This window comes from Cervus elaphus, chromosome 18 (assembly GCF_910594005.1).
Source record: "Cervus elaphus chromosome 18, mCerEla1.1, whole genome shotgun sequence".
In the NCBI taxonomy this organism is placed as follows: Eukaryota; Metazoa; Chordata; class Mammalia; order Artiodactyla; family Cervidae; genus Cervus; species Cervus elaphus.
In genome coordinates, this window is record NC_057832.1 from 73251016 (window position 1) to 73273396 (window position 22381).

Here is a 22381-nt window from a genome sequence, read left to right on the forward strand (position 1 = left end):
ACACAAGGTCCCTGACTCACAGGCCACAGGGAGGCCAGTCAACAAAGAAACACAATTGGCTTGATAAAATGTATCCCGACAGGTGGGCAATGGACTGTGCCCCAACGTCCATGACCTAACCCTGCTCCTTCCACCGTCTTCCTCATTTCAGGGAAGAGCAACACCATCTCCCAGTTGTTCAGCCAGAAACTTTGGCGTCATCCTTGCCTCTCTTTTTCTCTAATGCACACATCTAATCCATGGGCAAATCCTGTTGACTCAACCACTTACAGGTTCCCCTTCCACTCAAAAGTAAAGCCTTCCCATGAAAGCTTTCCCAGGCTGAAGTGGGGTAAAGCCAAGAAGCAATGACCTTAGGACACATCTTGTTAACAGAGGCACAGAACAAGTTGAGATCCAGCCCAGAGGCTCAGGGGCACAGAGCTGAGGGTGGTTCCAGGGGAAGGAGCTCGGGAGTGCCGCTCTGACGGCTGTTCCCGGTGAAAGCTGCCTTTGCAACGACTTAGTACAAAGCGGTGATCACTATTTTCACTTTTTGTCTTTTCCTTAAAAGTGAAAATCCTCTTTGGATTTATTTTGCTTAACTAATATAGGTCTTTAGTAAAAGTGAACTGGAATAAAACTAAACTCAAAAAGCAGAAGATCCATGTGTGTGTGCTTCCTCTAGCTCATGTCTCGTCACCTTCACTGCCACTACCCGATTCAAGCCACCGTCAGCTCTCCTGAAGACGGTTGCATTGCCCCCTGCCCGTTTTCAGCCTCGTCTCCGGAATCTATTCTCAACCCCAACCAGCAGCCAGAGGGATCCTACTTAACACGAGGCACCACAGGCCCTGCCTCTGCCTAACCTCCAAAGGCTCCGCCATCACCTAGAGGTAAAGCCAGCACCTTCAGAGGCCCCCAGATCCCCCTGCTCCCTCACCCCCCCCTCACCTCCTCTCTCCCTCTTCTGCTCAGCCTGAACAAGCAACCCCAGGACCCCATGGCTGCTCTCTCTTTGCATTTGCTTTCAGGGATCAAAAGTTGGTTCCCTGTCTTCCTTCTGGTCTCCTCTCATGCATCTTCTCAAAAAAGGTTTCCCCAGCTACTCCTTTTTAAAATAGCAGCCCCAAAGCCAGGGCTCTCCATCACACTTCCTTGATTTATTAATACTTTTCCTCACAGCACACAGGTACACTGTATATTTACCTGTTGGGTGGTTGTGCTGGCTGCCTCTCCCCACCAGAAGTATACACTCCATAAGAGTAGAGACTTAAGTTTGTTTCATCCACATGGAATCCCCAGTGGATAGAACAGTGTCTGGCACACAGGAGCCCATCACAGGTGGAGTGCTGGCGGAAGCTAACCAGCTCTCCAGGGTAAGTGAGAGGGATGCTAATTTGCAGCATTTGCCAATATTCTGGGGCTTCCCAGGTGATGCAATGGTAAAGAATCTGCCTGCCAATGCAGGAAACACAGGAGATGTGGGTTCAATTCCTGAGTCGGGAAGATCCCCTGGAGTAAGAAATGGCAACCCACTCCAGTATTCTTGACTGGGAAAATTCCATGGACAGAGCAGCCTGGTGGGCTATAGTCCATGGGATCACAAAGAGTCAGACATGACTAAGCACGCACACATAGCTAAACATGGTTTAAATACTCCTACCATGACCAAGTTCAAGCTACTACCTTGACATCAGACACGGCAACACTGGGCTCTGTGAGCCAGCACAAGCCGGCTGTAACGCACTATGGCATTCATTAAAGAGTTATTAACAAGTTAACTGAATAAATGAACATTTCTGTGAATTGATGTGGATTTTTTGAGGACAAACTCCATGAACTCAGGGTCTAAAGTCAAGTCTCTCTAAAACCAAGGGAGTCACTGCTTGAGGAATAGGAATGTCACATGTTGACTGGTGACAATTGTGCTGGAGGCTTATACTGAGAACAGGAAGGGTCATACATATTTTGAGCAAAAGCTCTAAACATAGCCTGACAGTGAAAGCAGAGCTTATGGAAGGACTGTAGGACACTTGCAAGAGCTGAGGTGAGTCATCTCCCCTCTGGTCCCTGAGCCCTGCTCCCCAACTGCTAAATGAAGGGCTTGGATCCTAAGGACCTTTCTACCCCTGACAAACTATAAGGTTAAGAATTGAGACAGACCCTAAGGCAGCATCTATTCCACTCTGCTTTTAAAACACCCAATTGAAAATATCTTTTTTAAAAAATCCAATGAAATTAAACTTGAATTTCATGGATTCCCATCATTCTTTAAGCTTGTCTTCTGGGAAAACATTCACCATCCCCAAGGTGACATCCATCAGTGTTCAGGAAATTCATAACTGCCCTGAGCTCACTGGACACACCATGGCAGCCCCAGAGCCAGACATCTCCACGCCTAATCCCGGAGCTCCCAGGGACCGACCAGGCTTTCCTGGTTCCCTTCCCACAGGTGATCCACATGAAAAAGACAGACACATAAAGATAGTCAAACAGGGGAGAAAGCCTAGAAAAGGTGAAAACAACACAATTTCTTCTGAGAGTGGTAGAAATGGATACTGAGAGGCTAAAAGTAAGCATTTTAAAAATCGTAAGGAGACCAAAAAGATTTTAAACACTGCAAGAAAAAACCAGTTGCCCTCTGTAGCAGGCAGGTTAATGTCAACCCCTAATAATGCTCATTTCTTAAGTTCTGGAACCTGTGAAATGTTGGGTTACATGGCAAGGGAATTAGGTTCCAGATGGAGATAAGGTTGCTGGTCCGCTGATCTTGAGATCAGACTATCCTGGATATTCCTGATGGAACCCAATGGAACCAGAGGGATCCTTCAAAGGGGAAGAAGGAGGCAGAAAAGGGAGAACCAGAGAAATGGGAGCCTGAGAAGGATGCAGCCAACACCGAAAATGCAATAATAATTGCTGGGGAGGGAAGATGCTTGTTCTCAGCTCCCAGAGTGTCCTGGCTGTTTGGAGGAAGTTCTACTGGTCTACCCCATGGACCTTTCCTCTCCTCCTTTCTATTCACTCCATCCTGAGGACGGAGGTGTGTCTTGTCTGATGGGCTAATTGGGGAAAGAAAGGAAAGAGGAACATCAGGCTCAGCTGCACCCTGTCTCCTCCGGGAGTGAGCTGCTCTTCCAGGGACGCCCCTCCCACCACGTGGCCTGGGCCTGAGTCGAGGGGAGGAAGTCTGTCCCACGCTGGGCACGCGAAGACTCGTGGCCTGCTGTGTCTTCTATCTTTCCATTATCAATCTCAGAGATGATATGCATTTTACCCCAATCTAGTTAATACCCTTTGTTTTATTTGACAATTTGTTCAGAACTCAGGAGAATACTATTTAATGACAAACTCCCCTCTTCACCAGAAAAAAACAAATAATATCCACCTCAATGGATTATCCTAAAGAGCAAATGAGATAATATACACAAGTGTTTTTGCATGGTGCTCAGCATATAGGGAGTAAGTAGAAGGTAAACAACAAAGCTCCCAAAATGTTTACTGATATAAAGATCAACACTATGATCACATGTTAAACACTACTAGTTGTACCTCACCTGGTACTGAAGGAGCGGGCAGTAGCAGCATGTTTACCTGCCACCTACCTCTTCCTATAAGACAAAGTTCATATTATCTTTCAAAGGTTTGATAACTGGTCAAAGGCCACAGTTTTTATAAAGGGCAGAGGTGGTTTGCCAGTTCGGGTCATCAGACTCCAGAGCCCATTTCAGGCAATGATAGATGCTGTAATAAACAATAAAATAGGCTAGAGGTGACGGGGTGGAGGTAAAGTTAGTCAAAGAAAACCACTATGAGTACAGAACATCTGATTGACAAGAAAGAGACAGTCATGAGATGGTTTGAGAGCAGGACCTTTACAGCAAGGGGATGAACCAGTTCTTCCTCATGTAGAAAGAAGCAAGACATGTTGGGGGAACAGAGAATAAAGATCTGTATTGTCAATCCTAAAAGAAAAGAGAAATAGGGAACTGATCCTACCAACATAATAGGCTATAACTACAATGCAATAGTACTAAAAGCTATGGTCATGTGTTTTTTTTATTAAAAAAAAAAAAGTACCAATGAAACACAGAGAAATCAAAGACAGATCCATGTTTACATGGGTAGAGAAGGAAATGGCAACCCACTCCAGTATTCCTGCCTGGGAAATATCATGGACAGAGGGGCTGGGCGGGCTACAGTCCATGGAGTCCCACAAGAGTTGGACACAACTTAGCAACAACAACAACATCTATATTCGAACTTAGAAAAGAATCAAGACAGCTCCATAAATCTATGGGGAAAGAACAAATTGTAGAGTAGGTGATGCTAGGAAAACTGTCTTATATTAAATATATGGAGAAAAATAAAAGTGAGTCTTACAGCCTAACAAATACAAAAGATTAAATACCTAAATGTGAAAGCTAAAATTATAAAGTTAATGGAAAAACATAAGAGAATATCAGTGAAATCTAAAGGAAAGAATGAACTTAATAAAGAAAAAATGCAAATCATATGCCAAACAAGAAATTTCTTAATTATGTCAAAATTAAGAATTTCTGTTCAACAAAGGAGATAATGGACAAAGTTATGGGACAAATAACAGAATGACAGAAGTTATATTACAAAGTCTAAAACTAATGAGAGATTAATATCTACCTAAAGAGAATTAAAGTCTCTTAACCACTACAATTATTCCTATGCAATGTCTGGAATTTAGTTTATCAATGCAAAGAAACAGGACAAAATGATCAAAACCTGAAAGAAAAAAGGACAGTATCAATAGACCTATAGGTGATCCAGATATGGAAGTTACCAAACAGGACTTTAAAATGACTGTGAATAATATGCTCAAGAAAATAAAAGATGGAGAATCTCACAAAAGACTGCTATTTTTTAAAAAGAAATAGAAATTATAAAACTGAAAAATAATTAAGAATTTATTATATATATTTAATAGCATGGAAAAGAGAAGAAACATGAACCAGAAGGTAGATCAAAAGAGAATACCTAGATTAAAGTAGAGAGAAAAGGAAAAAAAAAGATGGAAAATATAGGAAAACATTCTTTCCTATCTAGTATATGTGTAACTGGAAGGCCAGGAGAAAAAAGAGAAAATGGGATAAAAGCAATATTTGAAAAGATAATAGATAATAATTTTCAAAACAGATGAAAGGTAGCAATCCCAAATTGCAGGAAGTTCTACATGTCCCATTGTGACTCAGCTGGTAAAGAATCCACGTGCAATGCAGGAAACCTGGGTTTCATTCCTGGGATGGGGAGATCCCCTGGAGAAGAAAATGGCAACCCACTCCAGTATCCTGGCCTGGAGAATTCTATGGACTGTGTAGTCCATAGGGTCACAAAGATCACACACAGCTGAGCAACTTTCACTTCACTTCACTACATATCCCAAGCAGAATCATCAAAGAAAACCATGTTGAGGCACATTATAGTAGCTCTGTTGACATTAAAGAATGAGAAAATCTTAAAAGATCGGGGAAAAAAGCAGCCAGAGTGAAAAAAAAAAAAAAAAAAAAGACATACTACCTCCAAAAGAGTAATACAAAGATAAGACAATGGACTATTTAAAGTCCCGAAAAAATAAACCACCAATCTAGAATTCTATACCCATTGAAATATCCTTCAAAAATAAAGGTAAAATAAAGACATCACTAAACAAAAATTGAAAAAAAATGTAACATACTTGTTAAAGAAATACTACAGAAAGTTAAGTTTTGTAATCAAAAGGAAAATGCAAATGCAATAATTATTTCAACTAAAGCAAAAATTTATCAGACAAGATTTAAAAACCTAAATACATGCCGCCCATAGGAGACAAACTTTAAATATACACTAGACCATAAAGAAATCTTAACAAATATCAAAGGACTGAAATCATAGAGAATATATTATGAACAATGTAGAAATAAACTAGAAATCAACAACAAAAAGATAACCAGAAAAATAGCCCAAAGGCTTTGAATTAGTCGATACATGTCTAAATAACCCATGGGTCAAAAGAATAAATCACAACAGGAATGAGAAAATAACTAAATTATATGATTATATAATATATTAACGTGTGGGATACAGACAAAGCATTACTTAGAGGGGAATTTGTAGCTTTCAAAGATATTACAAAAGAAGAAGGCTGAGGTGGGTAGAAGGTGGGAAAAATGGGTGACCTGTTTTTGTTCTGCTTTCTTTTAGTTCAGTTTAAACAATTGGCTTTTAAAAGGATAAAGCCTGGTAAACCCCAAAGGCTTTTAGTTGGCACCCTTAAATATGAATAAATAAAAGTAAAAAGATGGAAAAGATATATCATAAAAACACTAATCAAAGGAAAGCTGTGGTAGCTATTCCTAAATAGACATTAAGGCAATAAGTATTACTAGAAATTCTCATAATAATAGAAAAGTCTCTCCAACAGAAAGTTATAATAATTCTATATGTATATGTATCAAATAAACTAGCCAAAAAATGTCTAAGCAAACTGGCCCAGCTTATCCATGGTCACAAAGGGACTTAATGGACTACATCTGTTTAGCTTCCCTTGTACTACCAATGTCTGGCACACATTAGATGCACAGTAAATGACTAAAACAGCAGTACTACAAACCAGGATGCCTATCTTATACCAATCCTGCAGAAATTACTAGTGCTTAAAGAATACACAGGGGCTTCCTATGTGATGCAATGGTAAAGAATTCACCTGCCAGTACAGAGATTCAGAATACACGAGTTAGTTCCCTGATTTAGGAAGATCCCCTGGAGTAGGAAATGGCAACCCGCTCCAGTATTCTTGCCTGAAAAATTCCATGGACAGAGAGGCCTGGCAAGCTACAGTCCATGGAGTTGTAAAGAGTCAGACATGACTGAGCACACACGCACTTTCTTAAAACATATACAACACACGCAAACAAAAACATGGTAACCTAACAAGTATAAGATGGTGTTTACAAGCATGATGGGCTTTGAACTCATCTGTAAGTTGAGGACTACCTCCTTGCTGGTTTAAGAAATATTATAGAATAATATATGAAAAGTGTCCAGTATAGTGTCAGCCGCTAAGTAAACACTCAATGGTAGCAGTTAATATATGTAAGAAATATTGAACATAATTCTGGAATAGCAGTCAACAAACCCCCTAAAAATTAAAATCAGAAATGCCAAAAGAAGAAGAGGAGGAGGAAGGGACAAAGAAGAAAAAGTGGCTGAGAATCAATAATTCAAGATACATATCAATAAAATAGAAAATAATAGCAAACTAAACTCAAAGAAAGCAGAATGAAAGAGTGGAAATCAATAAATTAGAAACCAAACCTACAACACAGAGGATGAGATGGTTGGATGGCATCACCAACTCAATGGACATGAGTTTCGGTAGACTCCGGGAGTTGGTGATGGACAGGGAGGCCTAGCGTGCTGCGGTTCATGGGGTCGCAAAGAGTCGGACAGACTGAGCGACTGAACTGAACTGAAACCTACAAAGTCAAAAGTTACCTCTTTGAAAGAAAGAGCATATAATTCACAACCCCCTACTAAAACTTGTTGAGAAATAGAACACAAATTACCAGTATCAGGAATGGAAACAAAGACAATCTTGAAGATCTTACAGACTTTAAACTGACAATAAGAAGACATTATAATTACACAATTTTATATACATAAAGTTAAAATATAAATTATATGGTTAAATTCCTTGGAAAAATACAACTTGCCAAAACTGACACAAAATGAAATAGAAAAATTTAATTATACATAAAAACGGATGCTTAGTTGTGAAAATACACAAATGATACCTAGAAAGACAAACAAATGCTAAACTGCTTGTGATTATGAATGACTTTGTTTTTTGCTTTTGGTGTTTTTTGGTTTCCTAATATGCACCTGCTAACTTTTAAGAAATAAAAGCTATTTTTAAAACATTTAAAAAAGATAATTTTAATTAAAAATTTTTTATTTGAATTCATAATTTAAAACCTTTTAATTCAATGTTCAGAAAATTCTCTCAAATATTTAAGGAAGAAATAACACCAATCTTACACTAACTATTCAAGACTGTTTAAAAAAAAATAAAAGAGGAACTACTTCTAGCGTATCCTAGATATAAAAATCTAACAAGGCTGTTTTTCCAAGAAAGGAAATTTGCCAGTCAGTCTCCTCCATGAATTTATATACAAAAACCCTACACAAAATACTAATAAATTAAATCAAACAATATATAAAATTAATACATGACAGCCAAGTGTGTTTTATTCCAGAAATGTAAGGTTGGCTTAACATTCAAAAATCAACCAGTGTACGAATCCTCAAGGTCCACTGTGAAAGAATAAAACAGAAGGACTCAGGATAGGGTTTTTAAAAACTGCCCCTCATGGAGCCTTGTGGAGCTGATTCACCGACATACCTCTGGCCTCCACACACTCCTCATACCACGTCAGCCTGACCCTTGAGAAGTAAGAGCCAAGGAAGCCTCCCCAAAGCCTCCTGGCGTGTGGGCTCTGGGCTGTTTTCTCCCTGGTGGGGTGACGAGCATCACCTCTCCCACTTCACAGCCACACTCAGAGCCCAAGGAGCCACTCAGGACTGGACGGTTCTCTGAAAAACCATCACCTGGGCACAGCACACTCACCTGAGGGATGGGGGCGGGCTCCCCTGCCGTTGAAACGCTCCCTCCAGCCTCTCCTGGGTCATCGGGACATTCCCATTGGACAGGGAGAACTTCGAGGCAGTTTTGTTGGCCTCTGAGCCACCGTCCATGGCTGGACTGTCTTTGGAAAGGTCTCCCCACCTGCCACTCCCCCTGGGGGGCAGCCCTTTGCCTGGCAGGTGAGGTGGGCTGCCAGGAGAGGTTCTCCGTCCTTCCCTCGCCAGCTCGCTGAGCGGGCCCCGGGGGCTCCTAGAGGTGGAGGCAGTGCTGGAAGCTGGTCCCTCCGGCGGGGCGGGACAGCTGGAGGTGTGAGTAGAGAGCTCGGGCTCTTGTGGGCTCCCTTCCTTGTGAGGCTGGGCAGCACTGCTCAAGGCCGGGGACCGCCTCAGCGAGCGTCTGCGGAGGGAATCCTGAAAGGGACAAGGACAGAAGCAGAGGTGAGGATCCCCTTGGAGGGAGGTGGGAAATAACCTACTTCAAGACTATGATGCTCCCTTCCCAGGGAATGTCTTTTCCATCCTCAATTCCTTCTCTTAAAATTCTACCTACCCTCTGAGGAGACTCTCGGGGGCCCCATTTCTCTCTTGCTTTCACAGCACCCCACGAGTATAAACCCCAGGAGCATGCCTCAGCCCCCTCCCATACCCCTCACAGAGAGCTCCAAGGTCAGACGTGTTCTAATTCCTGAACTGCCCCTGCTAGCCATGTCCCCTGTGACAAGTCATTGAACTTCTTTGTCCCTCACTTCCCATTCCTGTAATCTAATCTGTCTACAATCTGCTATCTGTAATTTCTAAACCCCAAAACCTCTAAAAAATGAACATTTCTGTTGGATTCCTATGGCAAATTCTTTTTAATTGTTATGAAGTTACTTGTAGTCTGTTTTTTTCCCCACCATACCATGGGGCTTGGGGCATCGCAGTTTCCTGATCAGGGATCAAACCCTGGCCCTCAGCAGTGAAAGTGAGGAACCTTAGCCCCTGGATTGTCAGGGAATTCCCTTGGGGTCTTTTTTCAAGCATGAATATTCATATGTTTTGTGGCAGATATGTTTTGTTTATGGGACACTACACCAAACCCTACTTCAGATGTTCTGTGGTATGTGGTTTATGCACTGTATTTCCTTTCTGAAGTTTAAAAAAAAAATCTAAATTATAAAACACGTTTGGCCCAAAGGTTCTGGATAAAGGACTGGGGACCTGCAGTGCTGACCTCCCACAAGATCACGGTGAGGGCTAAAGAAGAGACCCAGACCCATGTGTGGCAGTAGCACAGAGCCAACCCCTCGAAGCAGCCAGCAAATGTTATAACACTATTGCTTAGTATCTTTGCCCCTGTCTCCACATAATCATAGCCCTACCCCTTCCTGCCAGTAGACCAAGTGATAGGGACCATTATTCCTTCCTCTCTGGTGTCCCCAGAGCTTCCCAGTTCAGTGACCTATACCTAGTAAGCAATCAAGTCTTGCTCACTTCTGAAATGAAGGAACTTCATAGGAGTCAACTGAAGCGTCCTCTCTATCAATCATTAACCAGTGAAATGGGAACATGTTACCCATCTGAGCTGGAGGAGTAGAGGGAGGGGACAAAAATACACCTGCTGAGCTTTTTCTGGACCTCTCAGCAATTCCAGAAATAATCCTGAGCCAAATGGTAAAGCCTGTGCCAAAAAAAGAACATCTAATTCTGTCTGTTCCCACCCAGTGGAAATTACTAGGCACCATAAACCTCCTCCGAAAGCCACCCAGGGCATCCCTTGCCGCAGAGCAAAGAAAACATTAGTCATTGTTCCCAAGGAGACCCAAAAAACTTCCGGCCAAGGGCAGGGAACCCAGCCTCTTACTCAGCCTTCGAAAGTGCAGAGCAGACCTAGCAGTAAAAAAATGATGCAATACCTAGCAAACCTCGCTCTTTTCTCTTGTATGGCCAAGGCACTCAAAAGCCCACAGGACACCTTCCAGGAAACCTTGGGGAAATTCTGCCTCAGGGCCCCTTCACAAGATTCAGATACCCCAGGATAAAAGAACACCTCAAAGGAGAACTGCTTCTCCTTTGGGGAGGAGTTTGCGGTAATCTCTCAGTAGTAAAGGAGGTCCAAGCCCTCGCCCTCACACCTCAGTACTGAAGGGGACTGAACTGCACAGACTTGATGATTCAAAAGTCATGGTAGGCAGGACCTCCCTGGTGGTCCAGTGGCTAAGATTCTGCGCTCCCAATGCAGGGGACCCAGGTTCGATTCTTGGTCAGGGAACTAGATCCCACATGTCACAACTAAAGGTCCCTCATGCCACAATGAAAATCAAAGATCCCTCATGCCCCAACTAAGACCCGGCACTGCCAAACAAATAAATACGTATAAAAAAAGCAAGTCATGGTATGATAGGACCCTAACATTCATCTGGTCCACCAGTTCTCAAAGTATAGCCCATCAACCTTAGGGGTCTGCGCCCAAACACTTTCAGAGAGCTCAAAACTATTTTCATTATAATAATAAGATATGTTGTGCCTTTTTCACTATGTTGATGTTTGCAGTGATGGTCCAAAAGCACTGGTGGGAAAACCTGCTGGCCTTCAGCACGAATCAAGACAGTGGCACCAAACTATACCACTGTTCGAGGTATTCAACCACACTTACAATAAAAATGCTAACTTCACTTAAGAATGTCCATGCTGATGCACAGAAAATGTTAATTGCATCCGATCTTGATCCTGCGTTAGACATCTCTTTAATAGTCTGTGTGACAAAGTAGGAGGTATACATAAACATTGTGTGGGATACAGATGATGAAGGCTGTGACTAGGCAAAGCCCTATATGCAGCCATCTGAGTTGTGAGCTGAACTTGCTACTATTTTTCATGGAACCACTGACAGATGAACTATGGTTAATTCAGACAGGTATTTGGCAGGCATTTTCTTGAAAATAAATTGAACTCAAGGGAAACAAATGATATATTGTTGCCAGTGATCAAATACAAGTTACCTTAAAAATCAGAATTTGGAGAAACATGTTTGCCATTATGAACTCCAGGGCTTCCTGACACTTAAAAACTTTCTGATGAGTTGAGTGATGACATTAACAAATGTGATTTTTTATATGGTTTCTTGTATAATGAAATGTGTCAACATTCAGAGGCTCTATATAACTTCATAAAACAATAACTTTCACGTGACCAACGTATCATGTTACTAAGCCATGCAGTGGTAAAAGATTCATTCAAAGTGCAAGACAAACCAGTGAAAACTGATAACACACAAAAAGTTCATTGGGATGGTTTCAGATTCCACATTAAGAAACAACTTGTCTAGCTTTGATGTAATAGTAAAGAATACCCCTAGTTTTCTGAAAAGACAGTGAAGAAACTTTTCCCTTTTCCAACTGCATGACCATCTCTGAGCCATGAAATTCCAGATCTCAAAAGGCATCTTGGACACCTGGTCTAAAAAACAAGACCATGGCCAAGAGACCATGTCCAAAAGACCTTTAAAGGCCCTGTCCCAGAGGAATCGGGTGGAGAGGGAGGTGGGAGGGGGGATCAGGATTGGGAATACATGTAAATCCATGGCTGATTCAAAGAATAAAAAAATAAAATAAAATAAAATAAAAATAAATAAATAAAGGCCCTGTCCGAAAATCTCACAAGATGTAGGCAGGGGCAGAGAGAGTGTCCACTGCTTTTTGCCTTTAATTCCATATGAACTGGGAAAGAGTGCTGGCCCCTGAAGCCTCACGTACCCGCATGTATACATGCTGCCCCAAGAGTGGGGGCGACCAGCGTGGGCACAGATGCCCTGCTTGTGGTTTGCTCGGGCGCCCTGATTTGACGGACACCACACTATGAGTTTGGGGTTTGATTTTCCCTTGTTCTGTCCCTCCTTTTACACTCATCCTCTCCTTTGCTTTAGTTTCTCATCTGACAGGACCCTACCATCGCCTCTTTTTAAGGGAGACTATAGAACATTGGTGTTAAATTTTTAGAATTTTTTTTAAAGCAAAACCAAACTATAAGGATTGGGATTTCTTTTTCTCTTTTCACTGTCATGTTTTTAAAAATCAAAAATATGTTCTCTAGACTTGGCTGGGTCCCCCACTCCTGAACTGCAAAGATAAACCTTGGTCGATGTGTTCTCACTCGGCAAAGGAACATAGGACCATGGTAACTACCTGGTTGATAAGATGGGTAAACTGAGGGCAGGGTAGGTGATGAGGCCATGGCCCCACAGGGAGCTGGCAGAAGAGCTAGGGAATGATAAAAGGCCCCTTCTTCTTGCCCATCCCACGATATATATCCTCCCTTCTGGAGCTGTCTTGTGGGGCACCCTAAATAAACCCAGACACCCCTTAAGCCATGCCTATCCTCAATTTCCACACTCATAGCATCAAGCTCAAGCATCATAGCTCATAGCTCATAGTTCATAGCTCATAGCTCATCATGCTCATAGTTCAAGCATCAAGCCCACCTGTGGGGAGCTGGCAACGGGCCCGGCCATCATGCCTCGGACAATCAGGCCAGACTTTGGCCTGACCTTCTCTCCCATCCTCTTCGTGTCCAAGGAAGGCTCTGACATTGGAAGCTTGTCCATCTTCTCCCAAGCAGAAGCCACAGGGGGGCCTTCACCTGGGACAGTCTTTATGGGCCTACTTTTGTGAGAGGACCTTTTGGATGATACAAAATGACCAAGTACCTCCCCATCAAGACTGTCTTGTCTGCAAAAAAGGGATATTTCCATTAAAACAGAGTCCTCAAGGGAAATCGCTAGCAATAATAATAAATTGCACAGTCCACAGGCACTCACAGTAAGCCCATTCACAAATCTGTGGTGATTTCTAACCAGCTTTATCACTAAAGGTAAGGAAAAGAGCAGACTTCTGTATCTGGGCAGGTCTGGCCTACAGAATGAGACCAGAACCAAGAAACAAAACCAGGGTTGATGCCTGATGATAGGATTCCTTGAATTGTCAACATAAAGAGCATCCTTGTTTCTCCCAGACCCCAGTGATTAAGGAAAACTGTCGCCCTTCAATGCAATAGTCCCCCACCCCACCCCACCTATAGTATATACAGGGTTTAGTACTAACCAGGGTTCCAGGTGTTTATTGGGGGTCTTGGAATGTATCCCCCATGGATAATGGGGAAGGATGGTATAGTCTTGAAAGGGGTGGAGCCCCATTATTGCACACCACTCAAGGTGGTGGATAGAGACCTTTGACAAACTTGGTGTTCCCAGTTAAAGTTCAGCAATGTTAGGCATGGCAACAGCTTCTTTTCTTGGGTTGCTTGGCATTGAGAGAGAGAAAGAATAAGAAAGAAAGATGGTGCACGTGTATGTGTGTGTATGTTTAAGAAAGTAAGAAAGCAGGACTTCCCTGGTGGACCAGTGGCTGAGATTCCGCACTCCTAATCCAGGGGGCCCAAGTTCGATCCCTGGCTGGGGAACTAGATCCCACATGCTGCAACAAAAATTGAAGATCCCTGTGCCACAGGTAAGACCCAGTGCAACCAAATAAATAGTTTTTTTTTTTTTTAATGCCAATTCTTTTTTTTTCTGAGTTCCAAAAGGACTTATTTTTCAGATTTTTTCATCTCTCCAGTGTTCTGTGGCCTTTCAGAATTCTATACCTGTCTTTAAGAACATGCAAACAAAGGAAGCCCTTGAACCTTCTGAATCATGGAAATTAAATTACACATTTTGAATCATAAGTATCCTCCATCACAAAGTGATCCATTCCCATGGCCTCTGGAGAAAAATAACAGTGCTCCATGACAGGGATTCTGAAAACGCAGAGGGTGGGAGGCTGAGTGACGGCCTCCTGAAGATGTTCACACCCTAAACCCTGGAACCCGTGAATATGTTACCTTACATGGCAAAAGAAAACGACTTTGCAGACATGACTATGTTAAGACTCTTGAGATGAAGAGGGAGGGGATAAATGTACACATACAAGTGACTCACGATGTTGTATGGAGGAAACTAACACAATGTTGTAAAGAAATTATATTCCAGTAAAAAATAAACAAAAAGAATCTTGAGATGGGCATATTACCATAGATTGGCTGGGTGGGCCCAGCACAATCACAGGGGTCCTTCTTAGAGGGAGACAGGAGGATGAGTCAGCAGTAGATGTGACAACAGAAGCAGGGGTTGTAGGGATGTGCTCTGAAGACAGAGAAAAAGGCCACAAGCCAAGGAATGGAGGCGGCCTCTAGAATTTAGAAAAGGGAAGGAAACAGATTCTCCCCTCAAAGTTTCTAGAAAGAACCAACCCTCCTGACACCTTGCCATTAGCCCAGTGAGACCAATTTTGGACTTCTGACCTCAGAACTGTAAGGTAATAAATTGGTGTCACTTTAGGACATCATGATTGTTCAGTTTTGTAGGTCAACTTGTTTAGGCTATCTATGCTCCCCAAGTGTTTGGTCAAACACTAGTCAAGATGTTGCTATGAAGATATTTTTTAGATGTGATTAATATCTACAATCAGATGCTTAAGTAAAGGATATCACCCTAGATAATACAGGTGGGCTTTAATTAATCAGTTGACGACCCTAAGAAAAAAAACAAAAGTTTCCCAAAGAAGTAATTCTGTCTCAAGGTTGTAACACAGAAAACCTGCCTGAGCTTCCAGCATACTCGTCTGCCACATAGATTTCAGACTTGCCAGCCCCTACAACCACATGAACCAATTCCTTAAAAATAAATCTTTAAATACATAACATTTATGCATACATATATTTATGCATGTGTGCTAAGTCACTTCAGTAGTGTCTGACTCTTTTAGACCCTGTGGACTGTAGCTCTCCAGGCTCCTCTGTCCATAGGATTCTCCAGGCAAGAAAACTGGAGGATGATTACCATGCCATCCTCCAGGGGATCTTCCCAACTCAGGGATCAAACCACATTTCTTAATGTCTGTTGCATTGGCAGGCGGGTTCTTTACCATTAGCACGACCTTGGAAGCCAATGTACATTTATACCTATACACATTTATATATCCTATTAGTTCCTGCTGGTCGTGTATCTCTGGAGAACCCTATTACAGCCACTGAGTTTATCACAATTTATTACAGAAGAAGTAAGAAACTAATCCACAGTATAAATGAGAAGAGATACCTGGCTTTACTTATTTCTGACAATGATGTTCTCCAGCTCTCATCTTCATCTGCGAGGTCATATATGTTTACCAGAGCGGTCTCTGAGCTTGTCCATGGTAATTTGTTACTTTTCTTTGGTAGGGAGAGTGCAGGGATTGGTGTTTCTTGAGTAACATTGTTACCAATATTCTCAAAGTGATCCAGAAAGTATCTGGTAATGAGTTCAAGGTTTGTTTTTAGAGGATTTTCCTTTGCCTATCATTGGAAGAAAAAAAATCCTTAATTTATTCACAGCTTTAGAGGAAGGGTGGGAAAAGCAGCCACTGCAATTCTTTGACATAGTTTATTAACTTCTTACTCATCTATACATTCTCTCAGCAAACATTCACTGACTACTTATTATATGTCAAGTTCTGTGTTAGGTAGCAACAGAGATGAAAATAAAACCAATACCTTCAAAGAACTAGCATCCAATGCTTAAGACAGGAGATTCAGTGATAATAAATGTAATAAAATGTGATATGAACAGAGGCATACCTAATCAAATTTCCTCTTGGTTTTTTTCACCTGGAAATAAATTTATAAAATATATATCCTTTCATTAAAAGAAAAAAATTAAGTCTTTATGATCACTAACTCTACTAGTTTATAAACATTTGGGACCTGAATGATTTCTTAGTTTGTGTACGCTATGTGTGTGTGTGTGTGTGCTAAGTCACCAGTCTTGTCCAACTCTTTGCAACCCCATGGACTGTAGCCTTCCAGGCTCCTCTGTCCATGGCATTCTCCAGGCAAAATCCTGGAGTGGGCTGCCATGCCCTCCTCCAGGGGACCTTCCCGTGGAGGATCTAACCCCGACCCAAGGATCTAACCGTGTCTACTGTGGCTCCTGCTCTGCAGGCGGGTTCTTCCACTGAGCCACCGGGGAAGCCCCTTCCGAGCCTGTGGACTCTACATCTAACACTGCACGCAAGGAAGGCTGGACAAACAGCAGCAGCTTAGTGCTAGAGCCCAGAGAGGCAGTCAGGATTGACTCAGTGTACGTCCCAATCTGAAAAAGATAAAACGAAACCCTTTGGTAGTAGATTTTGGAAACAAGTGGTATCAGTACTTCCCTACCCTGACAGCACTAAATATTACCTTTGAAGGTTTCTTTCAAAGACAAATTCTCAGGCCTTGCTGAGTCTTACTAAGCCAAAATCGCCCAAGATTAGAGCCCTGATTCCTTTTAGAAGTTCCCCTAGGTAATTTGCATAGACAGAGTTATCCAAGCTGGTCTCAGGAGCTAGCCCATGTGTCAGTCAGCACCCCACCTGCTGGGTAACATTCAGGCCCTTGGGAAAAGCAGCCAGGCATGGGGCAGGTGGTGACTTTGCAGTCAGAAGGATAAAGTGCCTGATAAAGAGCCTGGCACAAGGCACAGAGCCTGAGTACTCTGGGACCAGGACCCACAGGTTATGACCAAGCTCAACAGAATCATCAGGCAGTCAAAATCAGGGGACAGTTCTATTTTTTAGAACGGGCCCCAAACTATTTTGTCTAAGTCTAAATGAAACTTACAAGGAAGAGAGTTGGGGGTGGGGGGGGTGGGGCTGGGGACATTACATAATTTACTTCAATCTTCTTATTTTTCTTTCAGTATGAGAGATTTGGGGCCCTAAATACCTGAATTATACATTGTGGTTTTTCATATCACTTTGCTCATAAAGATACAGCCTTTATATGACACGAGATACCATTTTTCAAAACCTTAGTTTTACATAAGCATTTTATCTATGGCATAGTTAATAGGGGAAAACAAATGACTAAAATTAACATTAAATTGCAGGGCTTTCCCAGAATCACTCTAGTTTTGAGCTGAGTGAACATCAAAATTATCATGACATAGATAAATGTGTATATTTTCCTATAAAATATAAACTCCAATGTATTATATAATAGCTAGTAACTACTGGATAAATTGAATAATCAGGGTACTTATCAAGGTCTAATGAAAATACCTTAAGGATCTTAAGATAATAGCTACCCTTAGGGAGACCATACTACAGTGAAGAAATAAAAATAACTTGAACGGCAAAGATGCTTCTGGGAAGTTAGGTAAAGTTGCATTTTTACAAAAATCTCACTGTGCCACAACGGTTAATTGAATTTTCTGCTTAACTGTCTCACTCTCTCTGGAAAAAAATCTTTGTAAAATGTACAATGCACTCTCCTGCCTTGTAAGAGAGCCGGGGGACGACTGCTGAGTGTTTGCTGCCTGGGCAGCAGTCTTCTGTCTACAGGACTTCAATCAAGTGCGAACAGGAGATGGAGGGGCCCGCGTGTCACCACAGGACCCCGAGCACAAAGGTCTTTCCATTGCTTCTGGAAAGACTTCACCCGGCTGCCACTGGTGATAAATGCTGAACAACACGTCCATGAGATTCTTTCCACCTCTGACACTACGCCCTCCCACAAGGCAACATCTGCTGGAGAGCCCCTTCTTGAATCTGTCAACTACACACTGGCGCTTGCTGAGGGCATTTGCCGTCTGCCTCTGTGGAGATGACTCCTGTGCCGCTGTAGCTCTTGGCGCATCCTGGGGGAGTTCAGGGTGGAGACTGAGGCACTCTGAGCTCCAGGGAAACTGGTGGAACAAGTCTTAAGACAGTTTTCAGGAACTGATATTTTCAGGATATCGCAATATTTTTAGGAACTGATTTCAGGATCCTAATCCTTGCAAGCTCCTCATATCTAGAAAAGCATTAAAACCCTTCATGATGACATCAGCTCCTTGTGACTAGCAGAAAATCTCTTGTAAAGAAGCGCTTGACTGTACTGAACTCCTGCTTCACCAAAATCTTATATATCGCCCTTCCCCCACTACCTCTTTGGCGCAGTCTCTCAGAGCCATCTGAGATGCTGCCTCCCAGGCTGCAGTCGTCACTTTGCCCCAAATAACACTTAACTCACAACCCTCACATTGTGCATCATTTTTAGTCAACAAGTCAAATCATAAGATTGTCTCTTCTAACAGAAAGAGCAATTAATTCAGAATGATAGTTTTATTCATTCATTCGTATCTTCATTCACTTGTTCGTTCATTCATTCATTCATAAATACACACTATTTACTACATCATCAAGCATGTATGAAGTATGCAGATACAACCGGTATCCTAAAGCGTCCAGAGTAGTGGGAGAGGCAGACCTTAAGTAAACACCCACACAAATATTCTATTATAAGCGTAATAAGCACAACAGAAGAAAACTATGCAGTATCCTGAAGGCTTATAACTGACGGTGGGGGGATCGAGGTGGGGGATCAAGTAAGCACCCCCATCACCACCCAAGGAGGTACCTATTCCATTTGCTATCTCAACTCCAACACACCCGGGTTAGTTGAACCCAAACCCCCCATCTGCCTGAATTAAATGTCACAGTAGCCTTAAGAAAAAGGTATTACTCAGAGCTGAAGAAAGAAAACCATTTGGAGGCAAAGAATGGAAAATTTTAGCATAACTGAATGCTATATTCTTCAGTACAGTCTTAACTAAAAATAGTCTCTCGGGAGAGGAGGGAGCACAGGGAATAATTGTTAACAGGCTCAGGCCTGGGTGCAAAAATGAGCCCCATACAGTGCAAGCATGCTCTGACAGTGGGGTGGGGCAGACAGAAGCTGGAAACCCAGCACACAGTCGGGATTTGTCTGTTTCTCCCTGACCGCAGGTACGGCAAGCCTCCAGCCACTGGTCTCTGATGACCTGGCAGGGCTCGTGAGTACCGTGACATTACCAGAATCCGTTCCAGAACTCCCCACCACACTTTAAAAGCATGTACCTTGTTCTCCTTGTAGAGAAATTCAAGATGCAAAACCTTTCGGAGATGGTTTCTGCTGTTTATGCTGAGATCAGAGCGTGGGCGTTCCTGGTCCATGGTCACACACGTCTTCTTTAAGCCCTGAGGGAAGCACTCTAAATCACTATTTACCATTTTAAATCTAAACCTTCCCAGCTCTGACGCAGAGGATCAACAAAAGACTGTTGATGTTCATTACGGTCATCTCCCACCTTCCTCACTGGATATTGGGAGGACTGAAAACTGACTTAAGAATTTACTCTTATGTAACTTTCACACTTGACATCATCTTCATGATTATTATTCCGAATCTTACAGCCACACTGTGGGCAGAGCTCAGGCTGAAGCTGTCAGCACATTTTAGAGAAAAAGAAAGTGAAATCCGGGTAACTGTCTCGCTGCCCACCACTGGCTCAGGAGCTCGGGGTTTGGCTTAGATATGGGGCCACGAGATGTGAAGCTTTAAAAATAAACAGGAGGAAACACATAAGCAAAAGGCCAACAGTCATTCCCTTCTTTTTGCAGATGGGGCGCCAGGGTTGATTTGTCCAACATAACAGAATGGACTCACAGAGATGGAGATCTGACCATCCCGGACTGTGAGCAGGTGACACCAGGACCAGACTCACAGGAAGCACGTGGTGAGCGTCTGCTGTGTCCCAGCCCAGCTGCTTTCCATCCTCCAGCCCTGAACTCCCAAAAGGCCCAGCCCGTGGGGCCCCTTAAGAGTCTGGCTCCTTCTTTTGAAAACAACCAGAGCAGCTGCAGCCTGCCCACCTCCCCAGACAGCGATGAGCACCAAAAGGCAGAAGAATGGGAGATGCCTCACACGCAGCTCAGCCTGGCACTAAGGGATCCCCTTGCTCTTGATGGATCCAGACCCCAGTGTGAGCCAGGCTTCAGTGGCTCCCCCAGGCTTTGCGTTCAGAATTTTGCAGAGACTCTCAGTGCTGGGAGAACAAGAAAAAAAACTGCTGCCTGCCATGAGCTGGGCCAACAAGAATTTGTGAAACAAGACATACGAATACAACCTTGAACCAAAGAGAAAAAAAGGAAGTTTCTAGTCAGCTATTTACTGACCATCATCCATGTGCTCACTCCTGTTTTCCAGTTTCCCCATCTGTGAAATGAAAGCAACAAACCACTAGTCCACCAGTTTGTCTGCTAGAGGCAGAGGAGTGAAAAGACCACAGTCCTGACCCTCATAGAGCTCACCCAAATGACAAGTACAAAGGCCCCGTGGCAGCTACAAGGAGGCCAGTATAGCTAGAGCCATATAACTAGGGGCAAGTGGCAGGAAATAAGGTCAGAGAGGTTGCCTAGAGCTTGCTAAGCAAAGGCCTTATTGGCTTTTGTGAAATGGGAAGGCTACTGGAGGACTGGGGAAAAAGGAGCATTCTGAACTAACATATTTGCAAAGGATTGCTTGGCTTCTAGGTTGAGGGCAGACTATATGGGACAGGGGACTAAGCATTAAGACTAGGAGGCTATTGAACAATTCACATGAAAGATGGAGGTGGCGTGGACCAGGGTAGTGGTAGCAGAAGTGTAGGTAAGTACGCTTTATGTACATAAAGTATTATGTACTTATGTACATAAGTATTCTTTACGTGCTCTGATGGTAAAGCCCACAAGTGTACAGATGGACTGCATGCAGGGTGCATAAGAAGGAAAAGGCCAGGGATGGTTCTAAAGGCTTTGGCCCAGGCAACCATACAGTTAGTGGTGTTACTGAAGTGGGAAAAATTGCAGGAGGTAGAAAGAATCAGGAATTGAGTTTTGAATGTGTGAAGTTGAGATGTTTATTGGATATCCAAGCGAAAATGTAAACTAGGCAGTTGGAAAGAATGTAAGAGTTCAAGGAGAGGTCTTGGCTAGAGACAGACATTTGGGAATTGTCAGCATGTCGATAGTAATGGAGCCCACAACAGTGGTGGAAGCGGCTGAAAAATGAGAAGAGAAGAGAGTCAGAGACTAAGCCTTTAAATCCACCAGCACGCACATGGCTTCCCTGGTAGCTCAGACAGTAAAGAATCCGCCTGCAACGCAGGAAACCCTAGTTCAATTCCAGGGTTGGGAAGAGTTGCTGGAGAAGAGATAGGCTACCCACTCCAGTATTCTTGGGCTTTCCTTGTGGCTCAGCTGAAGAATCTGCCTGCAATGAGGGAGACCTGGGTTTGATCCCTGGGTTGGGAAGATCCCCTGGAGAAGGGATAGGCTACACACTCCAGTATTCTGGCCTGGAGAGTTCCATGGACAGAGGAGCCTGGCAGGCTACAGTCCATGGGGTCGCAAAGAGTCGGTCACAACTGAGCAACTTTCACATGCACAGCTCAGGAAGCCACGGGCAATTTGCCAAGAACCCAAGAAAGAGTGACCAGAGAAGTACAGAAGGAAAACCAAAAGGAGGTGATCTCCAGAAGCCAAGGGGAATGAGCTTCCAAGAAGGACATAACCAGCTGAGTTCAACATGATTGTTAGACCAATAAATGTAAAGACTGAAAACAAGACGTCACTGATGAAACTGACAAGAGCTGTCTCCATGGATTGAGGGGGACAAAAGCCTGATTAAAGTTTGAGAAAACAGGGAGAAGAATTAGAATCAGAGCATACATAGTCCTTTCATACAGTTTTGCTATAAAAAGGAGAAGAAAAATAGACTAGTAGCAGGAGGGGCATGGGGGTCAGGATGGACTTTGTAGGAGCATGTTTACACGTTGATAGAACCGATCCAGTAGAGAAGGCAAAAATGTATGATACAATAAAGACAGGATGGTAACCGCACCAGTGTCCTGGAGCACAGAGAGGGGACAGGC

General features: G+C 43.0%; 1 protein-coding gene across 1 annotated transcript in view; it reads right to left on the reverse strand.

Annotated features, from left to right (window-relative positions):
- MINDY4 (MINDY lysine 48 deubiquitinase 4) overlaps nt 1-22381 on the reverse strand; it is a 108988-nt gene that overhangs the window by 83239 nt on the left and 3368 nt on the right. The window contains exons 2-5 of the mRNA XM_043871937.1: nt 19548-19667; nt 15749-15984; nt 13097-13343; nt 8621-9048 (exon numbers count right to left, since the gene is read on the reverse strand). Of these exons, the coding sequence (XP_043727872.1) occupies nt 8621-9048; nt 13097-13343; nt 15749-15984; nt 19548-19667 (1031 nt within the window). The remainder of the gene's footprint in view (nt 1-8620; nt 9049-13096; nt 13344-15748; nt 15985-19547; nt 19668-22381) is intronic.